Source organism: Strix uralensis, chromosome 5, assembly GCF_047716275.1.
Source record: "Strix uralensis isolate ZFMK-TIS-50842 chromosome 5, bStrUra1, whole genome shotgun sequence".
NCBI classification, from domain to species: Eukaryota; Metazoa; Chordata; class Aves; order Strigiformes; family Strigidae; genus Strix; species Strix uralensis.
In genome coordinates, this window is record NC_133976.1 from 47,764,925 (window position 1) to 47,787,145 (window position 22,221).

Here is a 22,221-nt window from a genome sequence, read left to right on the forward strand (position 1 = left end):
TGTTTAAAAACTGCATCATTAATATCAATAGACTTTCCTCTCGTGATTTTAACGGGAAGTTCCCTGTGACGTGTGCTAGGTCTTCTGAACTTACTATAGCTCAGTGGCAGAGGATGCTTTTAAAGCCTTGTATTTGTACCATGTTAATACAAATTAAAAAAAGAATCTATATATAGAAAAATGAAAAAATAAAACTTGAAGGTCATAAAATGGTAGCACTTTATGTTTCACATTTTATTTTGTGTAATGTAACTGAGGAAAATGTTAATATATTTCTAATAATATGACATACTATATTTTGTCATCTGTGTAGAGTGTCTTTTCCAAACAAATAAAACTCCAAACCCCAAAAATGTACATTACAGAAAATATAAGCAGTAATAAATAACATTGGCAAAATTATTGAAATTCCTAAAACTGTTTAAGTAGTGAAGTTTCTTGAAATGTCTTATGTCAAAATAGAAATCAGGTTATTTCATAAATTATATGTAGTTGCTGGATTTGCTTTTTGATTATGTTTTCATATATGCTGACTTTTCACTTTGAATGAAAAACAAAAATCAAGGAAAACATGTAAAAATACTTGATATCTCTATTTTTCTGATATATTTTGTAAAGGCTTTGGAATAAAGATTTATTTACATTATATTAGTCCACCCCAGGCAAAAAATAACAGTGAGTACAATTTATCCATGCTTATTCACTTAATTTACATTCCTAAAATTAGATTAGATAAAACTTATCATTCTAGTCTAAGTTAATTGCATCCATGGAGAAAGAAGATGATTCTTTCTCTCTGTCTGCCATCTTAGAAAAGAATGAATTGTGTCCTGTTTCTCTCCATTGGCTAGTGATGAAGCCCCACCATTTAAATTAGATGAGATTCCTAACTGTTAAGATCCTGAATTTAGATGAGACAAGACTAAGCTACTGATATCAATAGCAACATTATCATTATGTTCATATATTCAGAATAGAAGGTATCCATATCTTGAATAATTGAGGTAAAGAGTGCACACTACATTCATATTACTGTATAACTGCTGTCTAGATTGAGATTGTAACCTACGCTATACCTCCATCCAGAAAAATAAATAAGTTCTTTTGATGAAGATAGGTATGTAGAACTTGTCTATGTTAGGAGCTTGGGAACAGTAATCAAAAAAAGTGTCATTGCATTACACCTTCAAAAAGAAGAGACTAGGAAAGGAGCAGAAAAGATCAACTGGCAGAGTCATGTGTGTGAGAGACAGAAGACAGTTTACAGCATCTGGTAATATATATGTATTTTTATAAAACACACATCTAACTGCAACACAATTATATATTCATTCTGCTTTCAGTAGTCCAGGAACTAAGGAAAAAAAGGCTCATGTCTTATGTCTTTCTATATACATTTCTGCATGTGCATCTATATAAAATTTTTCATCATGTATTTGAGAAATTAAACAATGATGATACGTTAAATTGTAATACATATTATGTATAAAACCAGACATTACTATTATCTTTGTACAATTTATATGCAGTATCTAAACACATTTATTATATTAGTTCTGGTTGCCAAAGACTGTTGCTTTTCAATAATCAAAAATAAATTATTAACCCTGTGGTATCCTTAATCTGAAAACATTAGAAATTTGCCTTTATTTATAATGTATTCATTATAAAGTACTTTCCTGTTATATTGTCTCTCTGGGTTTTGCTTTCTGAAATATTTAATGAAGAAGCCTGGAAACTATTTTAGTTATTTAGTAGGTGTATTCCTTTTGAGTTAGCCTGCACTTGTATTACAGAAGAGCTTAGAAAAGACGCTGTGACCTTAGAGGTGCTGCCATTTGAATAAATTGTTAAATTGAGTTCTTATACCATTTTTTTTTTTTCAGGAGAATTCAACCTCAATGGTTTGACAGCTTTAATTAGTAAAATGTTACTAAGTTCACTTTGCAACCTCCATAATCCTGGTTGTTCCTCAGAATTCTTTTTAATTATAGGTAGGAAGTCATCATAAACTGCCATAAAACTGAGAGAGGTGTTAGTATATATCAGAGATATTAGTTGGGGATATCATATGTTTTTACATATAATTTGTGATTCAGTAATTATATCAATAAATTGTTGAGATCCTATGAGCTGAGAAGTGATGTCTAAAAATTCAGGATAAAAGAATTTTAGGTATATTTACTCAAAAACCTCAAATATAAATGATACTGGAATAAAATGTTTTTTATATACTACAGGGAGATGACTGTAAATTAATGATCATGGTTTTTTAAAGACAAAACATACAATGCTTCAAAGTTATTATCCTTTAGTTCAGAGGGGTTTTTAAAAAGAGTAAGTCAAGAATTTCAGAAATATTATGGGGAACTGCCCAACTTTGATGTACTTTTTGTAGACCTTATTTTCCAAAGATAGGTTCTCAGAATTCCTGGTTAAAGAATTTTAAGGTTTTTATCACCCAAAATTACTGGTTTTTTCTGAAAAAGTTTTATGGGGTAGATTAATCCTAAATTAACTTCATTCTGTTCCTTGACAAAACAATATGAATTAAGGAATGAAAGAAACGCTGTAGTCATATCTCAGTTTAAGGAAACCATTTTTGTACTTAAAGTATTTGATGTGGTTCCATGTTATATGTGCAAAGGGAAAATTGACTGCATTAAATTCACCCAGTATTTAAAAAAAAAAAAAAAATAAATGTATAACCTAAAGAAAGAGTAGCAGTTGTTCAGTTAGAATAATTAGTTACCTATCTAATTTAAGACCTTGTCTCTATTGATTGTCAGTACATTATGTTCTCAAACATACTACTTTATATTCCTTCCAGAAATCATAGTTATTTCTTTATGCTCCCTGGTAACTAATTTTCTTTTCTATTTCTTGAGGTCATTTTTTTTTGGTGGGTGGGTTTTTTTGTCATTCTTTTCTAACCACTGCTGAGATCTTAATCTCTGTGATACGTACTGCAAATAAATTGCAAAAGTAGGTGAGTTAGAATGACCTTTTGCTGACAGTATTTTCTACCTTTCAGTTTAACATAAACTTACCTCGCTTTTGTAAAAAAAAAGGACAGAAAAAAAAGTTCTTTTTCCCTGGTGTATAATTTCTCTGCAATACACATACATGAGCCATGATGGTTAGTGGCTTACAGTCAGAGTTATGCAAGATTCAAGTATTGGTCCTACACTTACTGGTATTTGTATTAACTCCATAAATATTGGTGCGAGTGGCTGGTTATATGCTTTGTTTTAATACTTTTCTGAACAACGATAGTGTAGTCAGCACTAAGTTGCAAGATGGGCATATTCTGCAAGAATTAGAAGTAATTATTTTTTTTATACCTAGCTAGACCAGATGATTTTTTTTATGCTAATGTCCAGTTTGTGAGTGGGCTGTGACAATCATCAACTCTATTCTATCATCCTAATCTGGTTCTGGCCAGTCAATGTTGGACCTTTAGATGAGTATCCTACGTATTTACGTTGTTTACCTGTCATCACAATTTTGTGGTTTTCTTTTCTCGGCAAATATTAAACTTTATTTTCATTGTAAATCTTGTCTTGTGAACTGCAATCTTTTGAAAGGGATTTCCAGAAGTACCAGAATTTGAAAGTAGAATACAATGGGAGCTATGCCTCCAATCATTATTTAAAAGACTGCCCAGAATTCTTAATTCTTCTCTTCCCTGAATTCTAGTCTTTCAGGGAGCCTCTGAAAAAGTAGTAAAACACTACTTTCCAGGAAAAGAATTTTAAAAATTGGACCCTGAATCTTAATCACCCCTAGCTCAAAAAACAGCCCATAAATACTATCTCCACTACAAAACATTTATCAATTTCATTTATCAGATAAATTCAAACTTTTCCATTATGTTAGCAGTGAAATTAAATTAATGAAGTTTAATAATGCCTTTCTTACAGTGGAAAGACTTCAAACTCAAAGAAAAAAAAAAAAAACCAAACACAGTAACTTTTATTTCAGTTTCCTTTTTACATCTTTCTCTCAATTGTATTTTTTCCTCTTGACAGAACTCCCACCTTTTTTTCTGCCTTCCTTTCTTTGGTAATGAGAGTCCTTAGAAAGTCTTCAACTTTGTTTTAAGCATTGTATGGTGCAGCTTCAGTTCTTTAAAAATTTTATTCTTTCCTGCTCCTTTCTCCTTAGTATTAGTATTGTCTATATATTCTAGTTCCATAACTGCTGTCTTTCATTTAGGATTTGTAAACTCCCTGTGTGCAGTAAACATCTAATTTTTAAGCTCTTTCTTCATGCCTTTACTCATAGTTTACTGAGGGGTTTCTGGTGGTCTTTTTTTCTTTGCTTCTTTCTTTTTTTCTTGGGTTTTTTTGTTTTGTTTTGTTTTTCTGAGGCAGTCTGAATTAGAAGTTTATAGAAACTGAATTAGAAGTTTATAGAAACTGAGTAAGAAACATCTTAGATGCATGGGATCAAATATGGAGGTACTTAGGTACTTAAATACTAGTCCTTTCAATTTCTCAGCATTTACCTGCTTAGCAGACTTCCTAGAAGATAATGGTAAAATTTATAATTTTTCCTTAGAATTATCTAGAAATTCTGTAAATTTATATAGGATATTTACAGTACAAATTACTTATCATCAGCAAAATTCTGAACCCAATTTACCTTAGAAATCACAACTGCTGTCACAATTTTAAGAATAAAGCTATCTTTTCATATAACCACATCTGGTTATATGACCCCATGAATGTTATTGGACAAGCATTTTGTCCAGTAAAAGATAGTGAAATGATTCCATACTATAATATTTTTGTGCTCAGAAAATAAAGGCATATAATGGATGAAAAAGAGTTCTATACTTCTGAAGTAATTAAAATTTATCAGGCTTTGATACGTAGTAGAAAAGCAGAAATATTGTTTTGAACATCCTTTCAACATAATATTTTTTTCTACACAGATACCTCTGTAAATCTTACCAGAATACAAAATATGCCTCAGAAAAAGAGCTGTCAATACACCATACGTTAATACATAGAATATATTTACATGGTCAGAGGAAAACAGTTAGAAACTAATTAAACCTGTTATAGGCTGAAAGAGTGCAAAATAGCCTCGGTCTGGAAACCCTGAGACATGTTAGAATAGAATGGTAAAAAGCCATGCAGAAAGATGGGGTAATTTAGCAGTGGCACAACTCTATATGAATTTGAAAACCTTTAATGACTTCCAAACAAGAACTTGTTCATATCCTGCGAACTTATGGGGCAGGTAGATAAAGTTCATAATCTTAATAGTGTCACCTCCAAAGTTTTCATCTGACATTGATGCTTTCTTTTAAATAATCAGTGCGAAAAAGAACTGTATTAGAAATCAATAAATCAGTACAACACTCTTCATTATATTTTAAACGTTCCTCGGTATGCTGAACTTTACTTGATGTCCTATATATGAAAATACACAGCACAATGGAACTTGTTCATGTGCAGACTTAGATACTAAAACCTACTTTTCTGCATATGGTACTAGTAGTATATATTTTATGTACATGAGAGAAAGTATTAAACTCTAGATTCAAGAGTTTTGGCTTTTTCCAGTTCTGTCACTAGCCTGTTGATATTAGGAATGTAATTTTGAATTTATATACATCAGTTTTCCTATCTGCAGAAATAATAGCCATGATATATACCATCCTTGTATAATGTTTATGTATCTGCTGAAGAAGGGATGATAGCATCATTGTATTTAACTGTTAAGAAAAGAAAAGAGGTCTCCTCCTCATTTTTGAACTGGATAAACTCTTTGGCATCTGCCATGTCAACAAAGGAGTAATGTTACAGTTGGATATACACAGGTACAGCCTTGCAAATGACAAACTAGTCACAGTATGGTGACAAAATCAAGGGATATGTCAAATGGTGGAATGACTAATTCACAAAATATAGATAATTGGTGACAATGTAGGTCTAACTCTCATTCTTCTGGAGTTTCTTAAATTCACTAACTTTTTTTTCTTAACTGGAGAGATTTTATATTAAGTAACAATAGAAGTGCAGTAGTCCAAGAAACATTATTAAAAATTCAACAATCCATTTATAATGATGAAACTAGGAAAAATCAGGTATGTACCATGAATTCCTTTCCACTATAGATATAAATCCTGTGTTTAGAAGTGAAGTAAATCAGCATAGGTGTCACCATTTATGTGTACAGAGAGCTATTTATCGTAATATTATCTGCTTGAAAAGGAGGCTTCTCTCAAAAATTAACATAAAATCATGAAGGTAAAAGTGAATTTCTGAGATGAAATACTGGCTTAATCAAGCCAGCAAGACAGATTCCAGTATGATACATGCATCTAATACACAATGCAAAAATCTTCAATTTTTTACTGTTTTTTTTCTATTCATAGATATAACATCTAAGTATTTCCCTGTTCTTTCAGTATGCAATCTTAATAACTTCTTTTTTTTTTTTTTTTTTAAGTGTAAGGAAACACACATGTAGGCTTGGCTTATGAGTGTAATTCCACTGACTTCCATGCCCAAGTGTTTTAAAAATTTGACTAGTGGTGATCGTGATTAAGAACAAGAAAATCTGGACCAGGAAAGTATTTATGTATAATTTTTCATAGTGAGAATACTCATGCATGCAAATTTGACATATTCTGCAGGATCAAAACTTTTTTCTATTTATTAAACACAGCTGAAAGATACTGCTTTCCTAACCATTTGAAATTATTATGGAGATATATATATATTTTTCCTATGTATTAGTTAACCATCAAAAAGTACATATCTAATCTTTTTGAACAGACTACAGAATGATAATTTACAAGATACTGCTTAATTCACTGAAGTTACATATTTAAAAAATTACCTAAATGCAGATTTTAAAAGGCACTTAGAACTTGCTTTCATAAAATTTAGCAGGCTAGGGAGAAAAATGATACATTATCTCATGTAATTTTATCATCTGTGTTTTGAATTATGAAAATAATTCAACTATGTATAACATATACAGAGGCATCTCCTAAATTTTAAGTGCTTAATTTTACAGCCTGATATGTTTTTAACAGGTTTTGCGGGTTCAGGGGAGTGTGGGGTGTGTTCGTTTTTTTAAAGAGAAACTAGGTTAAAAGAAAGAAAATCCATTCTGAGATATTGACTTACATGCAATTTAGATACCCACTTAAAACCTTGGAACCATTAGAAACACCACAAGGATTTCTGTTGTATGATATGAGTAAATAATGACAATTCTAGTTTTCCTTTGCTGTGGGATATTTGTCAGGTAGCTTCAAAAATGTTTATCAGGTCATTGCACAGAAAGATCCAGTAATGAATGTTGGGCTACTACAGAGTTGTTGGGCTACTACAGAGCTGTTGCACTGCATGGCCAAGATTTGTCTGTAAACATTTTCTCCAAGACAATCTTTCCTTGTTTTTTCCTTCTAATTTGTTTCTTCTTCATTGCTGACTTTTCCACATTTGTGTTCCATAATCCTTTCTTTTACTATGAGCAATTCTTTCTTCTGCACCTCCAACTTATTTCAGCATAAGCTTCCTCTCCCATTCAGTCTTAGGCTTCTTTTCCACAGTCGCCATCAAGTCTTGTGTTTTTTTCTACAGATCCTTGTCTGATTACCTTTTTCCTCTCTCTATTCCCTTTTGTATCCAGATATTCCTTGCCAGTATTCCTCAGATTCATCATCTCCTAGTTTAAATCTCCTTCAAATGTGTCCTGGTTTAGTCTACTATTTAGGCAGATCTTGAGTCCAGACTCTTAATGTACTTATTGTCTGTATCCTTTCTTATCACCACCTATATTTTCGCTTCTTTTAATTCAGTTCTGAGAGTTAGGGCCTATCTAGTGCCCCTTAATCTTTTTTATTCTTACTCATTTACCCTTTGTGAATACACAACTTTCTTCTTCCCCACATTTTCTCTCTGCTTTCAGTGTCAGTCTATTTCTGAAGTCATTCTAGCATCTTTTGCCAGCTATATCAGGGTATTGTTTGCCAAGTTAGCCTTAGTTTCTGTCACCTTAACTCCAAGTCAGTCTCATTTCTGTCTCAGGTTTTAATTCTAGCCCTCTGCCTCTTCTCCCAGTCTCCTTATAGGAGCTTTGGTTCTTATCCTCTCCATGGTTCTTGTAGCCAGGCTCGATCTGCCACAGAGAGCATGAAACAAGCAGGCTCTTAAGTTCCCTGACCTAGCATGATCTTCAACACTATTTTTAGGAATAGTCTTGCTTAGTTCCATGTAACATTGTGGTAAAGTGCGTTTCCATGATGACTGATATTTTAGGGAATATAGCCCAAAAAATCAAGAACAACATCTCTGATCATGTAAAAACTTCAGTTTGTATATACTTGGTCCAAATTTGGACAGATCCTAAAAGCAAGGCTCTGTTACTTGGCGGACTTCAAGTCCCCTCTGCGAAAGGCAACATAAATATTTCACATATTTTCTTAGAAGTGACCGACCTTTCAGAAAACTTTGGCCAAAGGCAGATACTCAGTATGTAAAATTTCATCCTAAATGGTCAAAATCAGGGAAATAGATAAGGAGCTGAAAAACAAAATAAATATTGGACTTTAATAACCAATGGTGCTAAAAGTCCTGTTTCTAGTTAGGAGAATGTTATATTTTACAGGAACATATTTGGAGCATTATATTTATTGTGTTGTTTATTTTAAGTGTGTAGAATGGCAATTAATAAACGTTTATAACTTATTCTTGTAAATGCTCATCTGAATTCTTTCATGTGTCTGAGTCACATTTTAGAGTTCAGATTCAAGTATGTAGTTGTCAGCATGATCTGGTTAGAAAAGCATTAGTGTTTGATAAATTAAGACATTAAAGTTCATTGTTTCTATAAAATGTTAAGGTTAGTCTCCAGTCCTACCAAGTTGAAGTCAAGGAGATTTAGAGACAAAATTAATCATTTGCATACCAAAAAAAAAAAAAAAAAAAAAAGTTTCATCTTCAGATCTCCATGTGGAAAGGAGGTATATCTTTACATATTATGTAGAATTTTGTATAAGATGCTCCTGAGGCTTCTCAGTGCTGTTCAAATATGTGTGACACAAAAATTTAATGTAAAATTGCAATACAATAAATATATTTTTCGTTTGTTGTAAACAATGCAACTAAAAAAAAATTTTGATCCAACTTCAGTATAACCATTATCGAAAAGTAGCTTTTCTGAGATGTAGCATTTACTTTTTTCACAGACCTGCTGAACCTACCTTCTTTTCAGAGTTTAAATTGATGTAAACGCTTCGCTGCTAAGGATTTGTTCTGGTCACTTTCATTAAAATGTTGAAGTTTTTTCTCCATGCCTTCTTATGCTGTATTTGCTCTTAAGTAATACAATATGGTAAGGACTTTGAAATAAATTATATCTCCAGACACACAACGTTAGGTGGATCGATAAATGCCCTATGACGTCTACTATACATCATAAAAATTCTATCATAACCTGTTTAACAAAGCTTTTCTTCTTGGACACCAAGAATTTCATTCAAAGCATTTTACATATTGCATTACTTATCAAAACAGAGGATATGTAAACCTTGACATTTGTTAAAAGACCCAGGCTTTAACCAAAAAAGACCAGAACAAATCAATAGCAGAAAACAGATTAAACAACAGAAAAGTGGCTGCTTAGAAATAGAAGCATGTGAACTCAACCCAAGACAAGCTTTCAGCACATAATAAAAAAAAAATGGTTATTTGGTATATACAGGCACCTGAAAATCTCTCAGACTATACTGGACTGGAGCTTCATATAGTCAAATATTACTTTGGGATAGGAGAAATTAAATTGCTTTCCTTGGCTAAGATTTTCTCCCCATATGAGTAGGTATTAGAATAACTGTATATCATGTTAAATTATACTTAATATACTGGCCAGGTTCTATTTAATTCTAGTACCAGTAATGGTAATAATACTAATTTGTCATCATCATAATCATCATTGTTGTTATTATTATCATTTAAAATATCAGTATTTTCTAGAGTAAAGGCAATGTAATACTTCTAATTTATATTTAGTAAATATATCTTGAAACACTGAATCTTTCTGTTGTTGCCTTTGTATAAGGCCCTCTACAAATACACTCGTGGAACATAACATGAAAAGAAAGTATTATGATCATTATTCATAAATCACAAATACATATGTGCATACCTATGTGGGTATGTATGCATATTAATGAAATATATGACTTACAGATCTCTTTATATTTATAGCAAAATATGACATTTAATGTCACCTTTTATTTTACCAGTCAAAAATTTCTGATAATAGTAATTTTATTCACTCATATATGCTAATACATGAACCATTCATTTGCAAGACACGTTGCAGTTTAGGGAAAAATGGAGGTATTGCAAATGCAAGCTTGCCGTAAAAACTGTTCACATCATTAGTAACTCTGTAAGAGAAAAATATAAGCTCTCGCTCAAAAAAATACTGAGGTGTAAAGTAAGACTTTCAAATAAATTACACCCTGATGAACAGTTAAAGGATCATATGGAGATTTTTAATGTTTTAATAATACCTGAATATCTGACCTTGAAGCACTTCAGGTGTATGCTTGGTAGAACTTTTTAAAAAATGCAAAATATTTTCATTTGCTATCAAACATTGGGTTTTAGTAAATCTTTGTTTTATTTTTCTGTACATTGAACTAAGTATTCTCCCCACTTTTTATTATTTTCTCCTCTTTTCTTAAAATAAAAAAATCTCATAAATCAGTAAAATTGCACAACTTCCCCTAAGCAGGTATAAATGTATTTATGTCCAAGGAAAAGAAGTAAAGCCCAATAAATATAAGTAAAGGCAACAAATATAAGTGAAAAAAATACAATAAGGTTTCAGTTACCTATTCATTTTAATAAGTTTTGTTTGGGTTTTGGGTTTTTTGTTGGTTTGTTTTTTGGGTTTTTTTTAGAAAAATAAGACTATATTTTTAAGGAACATTTCTAGGTTCAGTCTCTTAATTCAAAGTGGCATTGTCGTCCCTTACCAGACTCTCCCATCTTCCCTCATCCCCTCAATCTAGACAAAATTCTAACCATTTGCTAATGCAGCTGTCTTTATTGAATATTTCCGAAGGAAAAAAATGCCTGTTTGAATAATGTAGAATCAGAAAACCTGTTGTAAACACAGGTATTGACAACAAAATAATTGAGTTTTAGTTTTAATTTATGTGTAACATTTTTACTTCTTGAAAAACTCTTCCTAGATGCTTACTTTATATTTAAGTAGAAGGCTGGTCTTACTTCACCAAGAGAGTGTTCATACCTAGATTTTCACTGAAATAACAAAAGACAGAAATTTATGCATAGTAATTTGTGGACACATGTATGATAAATCAAGTTCTATATTTACATCATATTCCATTCCTATATTTTCATTTTTCTTTCTGTTTGTTCTTGCATTAAACTCTAGGAGAAAGAACTGCAATAAAAACCTTTCTCATATTTGACTAATACCTTCATTGTAAATGAAGTGTTTCTTTGCTTGATGACACAATTTTTCAATCATAATTAACATTTAAGCCACTAGCAGTCTGTAAGTATAATGTCTGAGAATTAGGTATAATATGAATAGGAGTAAGCAAACTTCACTATACTTATATGTTGGTCTGACTCACAGAATCACAGAATTGTCTAGGTTGGAAAAGACCTTGAAGATCATCCAGTCCAACCATCAACCCAACATTAACAGTTCCCAACTACACCATATCCCTAAGCGCTGTGTCGACCCAACTCTTAAACACCTCCAGGGATGGGGACTCCACCACTGCCCCGGGCAGCCCATTCCAATGCCTAACAACCCGTTCTGGAAAGAAATGCTTCCTAATATCTAGTCTAAACCTTCCCTGGTGCATCTTGAGGCCATTACCTCTTGTCCTATCGCTTGTGACTTAGTTAAAGAGACTCATCCCCAGTTCTCTGTAACCTCCTTTCAGGTAGTTGTAGAGGGCGATGAGGTCTCCCCTCAGCCTCCTCTTCTCCAGACTAAACAACCCCAGTTCCCTCAGCCATTCCTCGTACGACATGTGCTCCAGACCCTTCACCAGCTTCATTGCCCTTCTCTGGACACACTCGAGTAATTCAATGTCTTTTTGTAGTGAGGGGCCCAAAACTGAACACAGTCATCGAGGTGTGGCCTCACCAGTGCCGAGTACAGGGGTAAGATCACTTCCCTGTCCCTGCTGGCCACGCTATTTCTGATGCAAGCCAGGATGCCATTGGCCTTCTTGGCCACCTGGGCACACTGCTGGCTCATGTTCAGCCGGCTGTCAGTTAACACGCCCAGGTCCCTCTCTGACTGGCAGCTCTCCAGCCACTCCTCCCCAAGCCTCTAGCACTGCTGGACTCATACCTGTGTCTGAGAATTCTTCAGGGAATAAACTGTTGGATCTCCGTGCCAGTTCTGTCTTTCATCACTCCAGTTAGACCGATAAGTGGAACAGCAATGTTGATAATAATACCCATCTCTTAGTAATATTTGGTAGATATCAAAAGAGCTTTATCAGAAGACCAAGCATAATTATGCCCATTTCAAAGACAGGAAGATGGGACATACAAAGGGAGTGATTTACAGTGATTTACAACAAACCTGTCTTGTAGACATTTCATTCTATATTTGTTGATCATTCCCTACAGTGATTTTATTTTATTTGGCTGAAAGTGCTGAGAACTGTGTAAAGGATGGAAAGAAAGAATACAGATTAGTCTATGCTTTAATTGTTTGTCTAGGTCACTACTGTACAGTAAAGTTTAATGCAGAGCCTAGGAAATCTTACCAACATTTCAGGCTAGATAAAGAAAAACAGAGCCATGACTGTCAGACTTTGGAATAGCCTCTGATTTGTTAAACCTACATTCAAGGGAGCAGAGAGTATACACCTTTAGAGTATTTGGGATTTTATGAAAATACCTTCAGGCTGAGGAAGTTGTCCTGCTCTATTACTGAGGGTCTACAAATCCTGAGCTATGATTCTCACACACATCTAAAACATTTTGTCAAACATCTTATATGCACTCAAGTTTAATAAGTTATTACATTTTACTCATAAAATATTTGACTATGCTACCATCTAAACAATACATAAATCAGGTACAGTTAAAAATTAAAAAAAAAAAATAATTGCGAACTTTTGACTCTGAAGTTTAGACAAGCACAGTTCATACTATGACACATACAGCTGTTATTCTGCCAAAATAAAAGTATATATTAGTAATTTATGAAGACCTTTCACAAGTTTCTTGTAGCAAATTACAGCCCGTCTTTGGGGATTTTTTTTTTATGGAATAATAATATACATTTCCTAGTAATGGAAGGGCAATTTATCCCTTCTAATGAATTACATATAGTTATAAGTGGAAAGCCAGAAAACCTACATTTACAGATTTCAAAGTACATCATGAAAATAATATTTAGCAGTACAGAGAGGTTCATAAACACATGAGGTTGTTAGTCCAGAAATAATCCAGATTATGAAATTAGGATGTGGTTGACTTCCTTTTTTGCTACATTGACTCTATCACTTTTAAACTAATTTTCAAATTTATTATTGATGGTTTTGTTCTGGCATTTGTATTTATTCTGGTTTAAAAATAACATAAGGAAAAAATACTTATTTAGTCAAAATATAAAAATAAATAACTGGTATGTCTACTTTACCTTTCCCATTGATACAGCCTTGAAGATGAGTGCATAGGAAAGTCAGTCTCAAGCATAAATTGACCTCAAACTTCTTTTCCAGTCTAAACATGCAATAGCTATTTCCCTTTTTTCTTTTTTAAAAAAGAACATATTCCAGTCTTAATGCTTTTTCTTGTTTAAAAATGTTTGAAACTTCAGAAAACATCTCTTTAAATTAAAGAACGGATGCAATTTTAAAAATATTATTATGTTAGATTTATTTTGAAATTTCACTAATTAACCACTTAATTCGCTAATTTGAGGGTTTCAGCCTTCAATGAATACGTTATGATTCGCAGTCAAAAGAATTAACGGAAAGTTTACTGCTTGATTAAATAACTTTATTTTTGCTCTTTAACGAAAGCCTTTCTTCAGTAGAGATATCTGCTACCATTTGAGGTGTTAAATAAAAGGATCCAAAGTCAAGGAAACTGGGAATCCTGTAAAAGCAAGACATTAGTATTTTAAACCTTTATCAGGTTGACCTAGAGTAAGTTATATATTTTAAGAAAAAAACCTCAGTTGACTACATCTGTAGAGCCATACGAAAATGAATGGAGATCATACTAAAAATACTTGAAAGCTCTTGATTGCAAAAAGAGAGAATTATCTAGTAAATTACATTTGCAATAAATTAAAACTTCATAACAAAGGGAACTGTAGGCTGTGAAAAGCTCCCGATATTTAGATCTAGCAGACTACAGAAAAACACCCATAAGAAAACAAAGATATTCTTAATGTTTGAAATTTATAGCTATGCTGTATATATTAGTAAATACTTATATTCAGTCATATGATTTAAGCTTTGTTTTAATTTTTTGGCACTATTTATTGAGATAAATTTAACATTGCTATTAAAAAGTACTAAAAAGTTAAAATATCAAAATACTTATTAAAAATATGTAGTTAGTAATCTTTTCCTTTGATAGGTGGCACAAAGATGTTTGTAAAATTTTTATTTGATAAGCTAAAATAGCATGCTAATTTTATATATTTATATATATAAAACCTGCTGTACAGTGAACATCATATCATTCTCTTGCAAAGTTTGAATTGTCTTCCACAGATGCCTTCTTCCTTACAGATGTCTACAAAAGATATTTCCATCTGTAAAGTGTTGGCTTGTGCAAAATAAATATCATACCTCTAGTCAGGTCTACTGGTTATTTTATTTAAATAATTGTCTTAAGTATTTTGTAGAAACTGTTGTCTAAATTACTCAAGTGTCTGTATGCATGACAATGAAAGTGACTATTTTACGTATTTCTATGTGTGCTTAAACTTGCTATGGCACCATTCAGCATCAAAGTTTAAGTATTCATGGGCTTTGAAAAAAATAAATCTCTTTCATTTGGTCTAATATAGTAAAACAATAACTTGTTAATTAGATAATATCTTCTGAACTAGTTCTGCATCCACTTTAAGGAAGAATGACATTACTAGTTTCTGTATCAAAAGCATTGCATATCTCTATATTTGTTTAAAATATGTTCAAAATAGATAGTGGCACTTTTAAAAATATGATAATTTTGTGTAGTAATTTTACTGTCTATTATCAAAATAGAGACTGGTTTTAAAAATAGGAGTTTGGTTTTAAAGAAGTATTGCCTTTGTGAAAATACTGTATTACTTTTTAAATGGTGAGAAATACATAATTGTAAAAGTTGTGTGCTATCAAATTAGACATATTAATGTATATTATTACCTTAAAAAAATATGATGCAGTGAAATTTAGGGATTTTTGTAGGTTTGATTTTTAATTTCATGTTGTCTGTTTATTGTTTAGAAAAGAATATATCTGCTCCAGAAAAGTCATGTTTGGGTCCGTCTGTTAAAGAACGGATATCGTTTCGAGACCATCCAGTGCAGCTCAGCGGAGGATGGGGAGCAGGCAAAAAAAGGCAAAAGCTTAAAAATATTAGCTGAATATTGGAGAAAATTTAACTAGTTGATTTAATCAAATATGGAGAGCATATGGAGAGCTGTTTCTTTTTAAACCTGTGAATATCAGTTCTTGGATTCTTGTTTATTACCAATATAAACAGTTTCAGTTAACTACATTTGACTTATTTTATTATACATGGTTACAGTGGTTTGGGGTTTTTTTTGTCAAAGTATTTTATACCTGTCAGTATGTTATCATAGTTTGTGTTTTCAATTGCTTATATGTTCATGTGGTGTAGAATGCAGAACTGATTAACTCTACAAAGATTGTTATACGGTGAACAAGTTTAGGCTTGCTTATAAGAACTGGTTGAGATGTGCAAATGTAATAATGGTTCACACTCGTATGATGTATGTCACATATCAAAACACTGAATTCTCATTTTCTAACAAATAAAATACGTGCTTGCAAACTGCTGTGAGCTATAGCAGCCAGCAATGCCATTCTTAGAGAAGCCTGTTTAAAATATTTTACTGAAGCAGCAAAAATTTGCAGCAACCTACAAATGGTGGGGATGCACTTGTCTTTTCTTAGTCATATGAGAAGTCCTCTACAGCTTTCATCCTAAATTATGGTCATAATGTGATAAAGCAACCTGTTACAATTTTATACTTTCAAAGACTTCGAACGTTTTCCTAGAGGGTTAAAGAAAAAAATAAATTTATTAAGTTCTCAGTTTGTTCTGAAGTAATGTAACATTACATCTACACAACACTGTTAACCCAACTTCATTTGTTCATGTAGCCAGATTCCTTCAGACCCATGTGTAAAAGTTTTGTGGTGCAAAGAGATCTAGAGAAAGAGAAAAAATACTATTTCTACTATTTATGGTTATCTAACTCATTACTTCTAGTGAATGCTTCTAGTGAATCTGAACATACAGCACAGAAAAAGTTCCTTGATTTCAAAGTGTAACACTATTTTTATGTTTTCCACTTTGAGGGTAGAAGTTGCTAACTGGATCTAGAGAAGTCTGTCTTTGGTATTTCCTCATCTGTTTTTGTCTAATATTGTGAAGCCTCAACCCCCTACAGAGAGGGGGGTGGGGAGGCTAATGGACCCTTAAACTTCAGTCAGTAAGGAACATAAATTCTTATGTTGTGGCTGTTTTTAAAATATACTTAAATTACATATGACATTATTTTTTGTGGCACTTTTTATGCTAACATACACATATGGCTATGGATTGAAAGCGGTTATCTCCATTTTTGTGAGTACTTGCATTCATTTTCAGATTAAACGATGGCTGATCTCATGGAAAGCCTCCAGTAAATAACCTTGCTCATTTGAATCAGTGTGTTGTTTTTATTACAGTCTTACATTTCAAAAGTCAGGGCAGCCTGCTTCAAAAAAGATTTCTTTACCTTTCTGAGGAATGATGATCAGTGAAGGTTGTTTGGCCTGACTGTAGAAATGCTGTGGTTGTCAGCAGGCAATAGAATATCATTAGATGCTTGAGAGGTTAGTTTCCCAATGTATGTAGTAAGTGTTAAACTAAATCTTGAGATCTGCTATATAAAGACTTTCAAATGTCACTCCCAAAGACTGGAGCTTCTGTGATTTCAATTGTATCATCAAGGATATAAGTTTTGTAGGAAAAACTTTGTTAGTTCAAAATGTCTGCCGCTATATGTGGCAGTGTGGTCAGTAAATAGATACACCGCTGTTGCGGGTGTTAACTGGAGATCAAAATGCAGTTTAACGCTTCTTGCAGATTATTCCCTCTATTTGTCTGGTATCCATAATATCCTGCACATCACCACAGCTGTAAATAAGAGATCTTTGTATTTCAGATTTCTTAAATCTTTCTATATCTATATTATCTATGTCTATCTACCTGTAGATCTAAAAAAGATCTGCTGTAGAAAAGTCGTCATACCTGATCTCTTTTGCTTTCCAAGTGTTTCTGAATAAGAAATACCCCCAAGCCTAAATAAAATGTTTTGGAAACATTTTTAAAGGCATTTTATTTTGCAGAAAGAAAATCATAGCTTTTTAACATACAATTTACTAAATTACAACTTTGACAATATTCACTGACATGCCTTTTCAGGTTCATAATAGGCTTAGTCTTCTATTCTATAAGTTGATGTTGTCATGCATAAGTTGTGTACCCAACAGAAATTAAGTTATAAAATGTGCCAAAATATTTTGCTGTTTTCATTACATAACATAGCGATGTGTAATAGGATGATGTCTTATTATTGTATTGAGTGCATTTTTTTAAGAAATGCAGTGTTGAATGTACAGTGTGTCTGGTCAAATATGGATAAACATGCAAGGTGCGACTTCTGTTCAAGCAAGCAGAATGGTCTTTATTGCTTTCAGGAATAAAGTGAAGCAACCCTAAATCTGGGCAAATGCCTGCTGTTCATAGTCATATCTTACAGTATATAAAGTAACAGTATGTAAGGTAACACAAATGCTGCATATGGTGACATATTTATGTTGACGAATTTTTCAAGCCCTATTCTGCACAACAGAAAAATGTTTCATGCTTTCCTTGTGTCTTCCTTGAGCTTTCTTTTCCTTCTCTCTTTTTTCTTTTTCATTTTCTTTTTTTAATTATTTTTATTTTTCCTTCTTTTCTTTCTTCCCTCCACCCCTACTCCCCGATACAGCAATTCTCATTTAGGACAAGAACATATTCTTAAAAATAAGTATCTCTGGCAATCTGTTGTGGTGTCAGAGTGGCTGTGAGTCACAGTGACAGCCCAGCAAAACCTGCACCACAAACCCCTGAAACTTCATGTTTCTAGATGCGCTACTGCCTTTGTGGTGCTCCAGACCTCTTCACGGCTCACTAACATCATCTCCTCGGCACTTTTTGCTGTTTCCTGTAGATCCTTTAACATGAAGGAGGAAGGATTTCATGTGAATAAGCTCTTTAAAAAATCTTCCTTGGACATATGAAGTTCAAGTCTCGGTACCGTAGAAAAGCATTAATTTGAAATTAAGAATGAAACATCCAAGGTGCATTTATGCATTGATCCTTTGATGGGCATCATTCACCAAATCTAATTGTAAATGAGCTCTTCCGAAAGGATCCTTGGAGTGTCTTTTCCTGTGCAGCTCACCCGAAGGTCTGCACAGTAGTTCTTTTCAAACCCTCCATCGTTTGAATGGTGGCATTAGGAACACCATTACCTGCTGCAACAGAAAAAATGCTCCCCAAAATGCATATGCTGAATGAGAACAAGGTGTTAATGGTACTCAGGTAACCCACACCTGAATAACAAAACACTGTGAGGAAATGTTTCTCACTGAATTATGGGCAGATTTTCCTACTTACATGTTAAGATGCTTTTAAACAGTAACCACTCTGACTCAAAAGATTGTTGCTCAGATAGATTTCTTGTTCTAACAGATCTGTAAATATCAGGAAGCCAATGTATCTATAGCATAGACATTGTTTTGGTGCAGGCTGAGTTGGTGTCACATTTTAACTTAGTAAATTATTATACTTAATTATTAATAATTGTGTTGTTCAAACATGCATTCATTAAACACTGTATGTAGTGTTTACATTTTTCAAAACCATGCCATAAGTGGCGTTCAATCTGGCCTCAGACAGAGGGGTGCAAAACTGCCACTTGGTCTCCCACTACAACTGTTGCATGCACTCTAAAGAATATATTGGATTAATATCCTTTTGATTTTAGTGTCATATCATCATGATAATGGCAATGCATATTTATGGAGGTACAGTCTTTCCTTGATACACACTGAAATTACTCCTATTAGCATTAATGGAAGCCAGGGTAATATTCTGGGACACTGCGCTATCTTAATATGGTTTTCTTTAATGAGAAAAACACATGTGAGAAGTAGCTATTACTGCATGGCCCCCAAAAGGCAGGAATGGAACTCAACGATATTATAAAAGATCGAGTAGCCTGATATTACATCTGAGATCCAAGCTGTTTGTACTTAGCTGTACTAGCTGGGGAAAAAAAAAAAAAAAAAAAAAAAAAAAGGCAGGAAACTGTTGCTTTGTTTATTTCTTTTTACAGTCATAAGTGAAAAACAAATTAACTAATTTTATTGTTATAGGAGTTGCGAAAAGCATAGGAGCTTTGACTAGTAGCCTGTGGAAAGCAGACAAATCACAGTCATTTCTGATTGTGTAAGGTCTTAGAACATAGAAGTCTTGGCCCACAGTGAACTGCTGCAGCACTTGTTAGAGCCTGTGTGATATATATATACACATATATAAAAGTGGGATGCCAACTGGTCATGGGTGTATCTGGGGTTAAGTATGAATGGGACATCCCTTTCTTCTCATACAGAGGCAGAAAATGTGCCTAGAGTACGGAAAGCGACATTAGGTATGGCCTGCAATTAACAATATAGATCAGTCTAAAGCAACTGTTGGGTCTTGTGAAGAACTGATTCCCTGGTTTTCAGAGTAGGTGGTGGACAGAAACGTGCTGACCACATGTCCCTGGATCCATCCTCAAGGCACTTTCTGGGTGCCAGGTTGTGCTGAGGGTTTGTTAACATTAAAATTCCTACTGGTGAGATGTTCATGAAGTTCCATGATGGCAAATGGACAGGGACTAGGTTTTCAAAGAGATTTTTAGTAGAAATATTGTGTAAATGCCCCAGACTGGCCATCCTTACGAGGACTGGAAGTTTAAATGAATGACATTATGAACTACACTGTTATTTGCAGAGCAGTTGGACAAATGGATTGTTCTTCATGAGCACAGATGGACTTCCTCCATCATTTTGGTGGCATAGATGCTGACACAACAGGTTAGCACATACTTAGCTGCCAAGGACTACATTTGTTCCTCTTCTGGTCTTCACTTGAATGATTAATAGATTTGTTTGGAGTTAGCAAACTTTTCTTAGTTTCTTAGTTGATTGATTGCTATTTCACAGAATCACAGAATCATCTGGATTGGAAAAGACCTTGAAGATCATCTAGTCCAACCATCAACCCAACATTGACAGTTCCCAACTACACCATATCCCTAAGCGCTATGTCAACCCGACTCTTAAACACCTCCAGGGATGGGGATTCCACCACTTCCCTGGGCAGCCCATTCCAACTCCTAACAACCCATTCTGGAAAGAAATACTTCGTAATATCTAGTCTAAACCTTCCCTGGTGCAACTTGAGGCCATTCCCTCTTGTCCTATCACTTGTGACTTAGTTAAAGAGACTCATCCCCAGCTCTCTGCAACCTCCTTTGAGGTAGTTGTAGAGGGCGATGAGGTCTCCCCTCAGCCTCCTCTTCTCCAGACTAAACAACCCCAGTTCCCTCAGCCATTCCTCGTACGACATGTGCTCCAGACCCTTCACCAGCTTCGTTGCCCTTCTCTGGACACGCTCGAGTAATTCAATGTCCTTTTTGTAGTGAGGGGCCCAAAACTGAACACAGTCATCGAGGTGCGGCCTTACCAGTGCCAAGTACAGGGGTAAGATCACTTCCCTGTCCCTGCTGGCCACGCTATTTCTGATGCAAGCCAGGATAGCATTGGCCTTCTTGGCCACCTGGGCACACTGCTGGCTCCTGTTCAGCCGGCTGTCAATCAACACGCCCAGGTCCCTCTCTGACTGGCAGCTCTCCAGCCACTCCTCCCCAAGCCTGTAGCGCTGCTGGGGCTTGTTGTGGTCGAAGTGCAGAACCTGGCATTTGGCCTTATTGAAACTCCTACAGTTGGCCTGAGCCCATCGCTCCAGCCTGTCCAGATCTCTCTGCAGAGCCTCCCTACCCTTCAGCCGATCATATTTATATAGCGGGTTTTTTGTGGGGTTTTTTTTTTTTTTTGGTTTCTAGTTTGGGGGTTTTTTTGCATCAAGCACTAAAGAAACCCAAATGCCCAGGTAGATGTAAAATTACTTCTGGCTGAAATGCAGTTAAGATATCTTTACCAATAAGCAGATAAGAGGATTTTATATTGGTAACAAGCAATGCTGATTTCACAAAGTTAAGATGTGATAAGAAAATATTTGTTAATAGCTGAGGGTCGGGTTTTCTTTATTCCTAGCGCATTCATTTGTTGAATTACTCTTAGACAAAGAAACCAGAGGTTAGCATTTTTTTTTTCACGAGGCATTACTTCAAGCCTGAACGCAAATAAGCGCCACCAATTAGCTGAGCTTCCTCCACCGTGCGCGACAGATACCCTGAGGTACAAGACAGCTTTTTAGGAGAGATCGCTATAGCTAATTAGTTAAAATCCTAATAAAGGATAAATGCCTCTCTCTCAAGTCACCTTAATTTTCTGTGCTTGTGAGCCATGCTCTGAAAAGGAGAACGTAAAAGAAAAAAAATAAAATAGGCTCTATTTTCATGCTACGTTCCGGTCATTAGATGAGAGGTGTCCCTTCAGAATTGCATGTTTTCTGCCACCATCACCATGTGTAGGAGGTGCGAGAGGTTATTCATTGCGAGAACACAAGGCAGCCGTAAACTTGACTCTAATTTGCCTAATACGTTGCCATTCGCGCGATTTATACAGTTCTCCAGCAATTTTCATTTAAACGACAACTTCCCTAACGTGAGAGCAGAAGGCGTGCCGCGGGGTGAAAAGCACGGCGGGGCGAGCGACGGGAG

At 34.2% G+C, this 22,221-nt stretch overlaps 1 protein-coding gene across 1 annotated transcript in view; it reads left to right on the top strand.

The window, feature by feature from the left end:
- Positions 1–15,633, top strand: part of LRRIQ1 (leucine rich repeats and IQ motif containing 1) — a 115,990-nt gene extending 100,357 nt beyond the window's left edge. The window contains 1 exon segment of the mRNA XM_074869400.1: positions 15,494–15,633. Coding sequence (XP_074725501.1) covers positions 15,494–15,633 — 140 coding nt within the window.
- Positions 15,634–22,221: the final 6,588 nt, after the last annotated feature.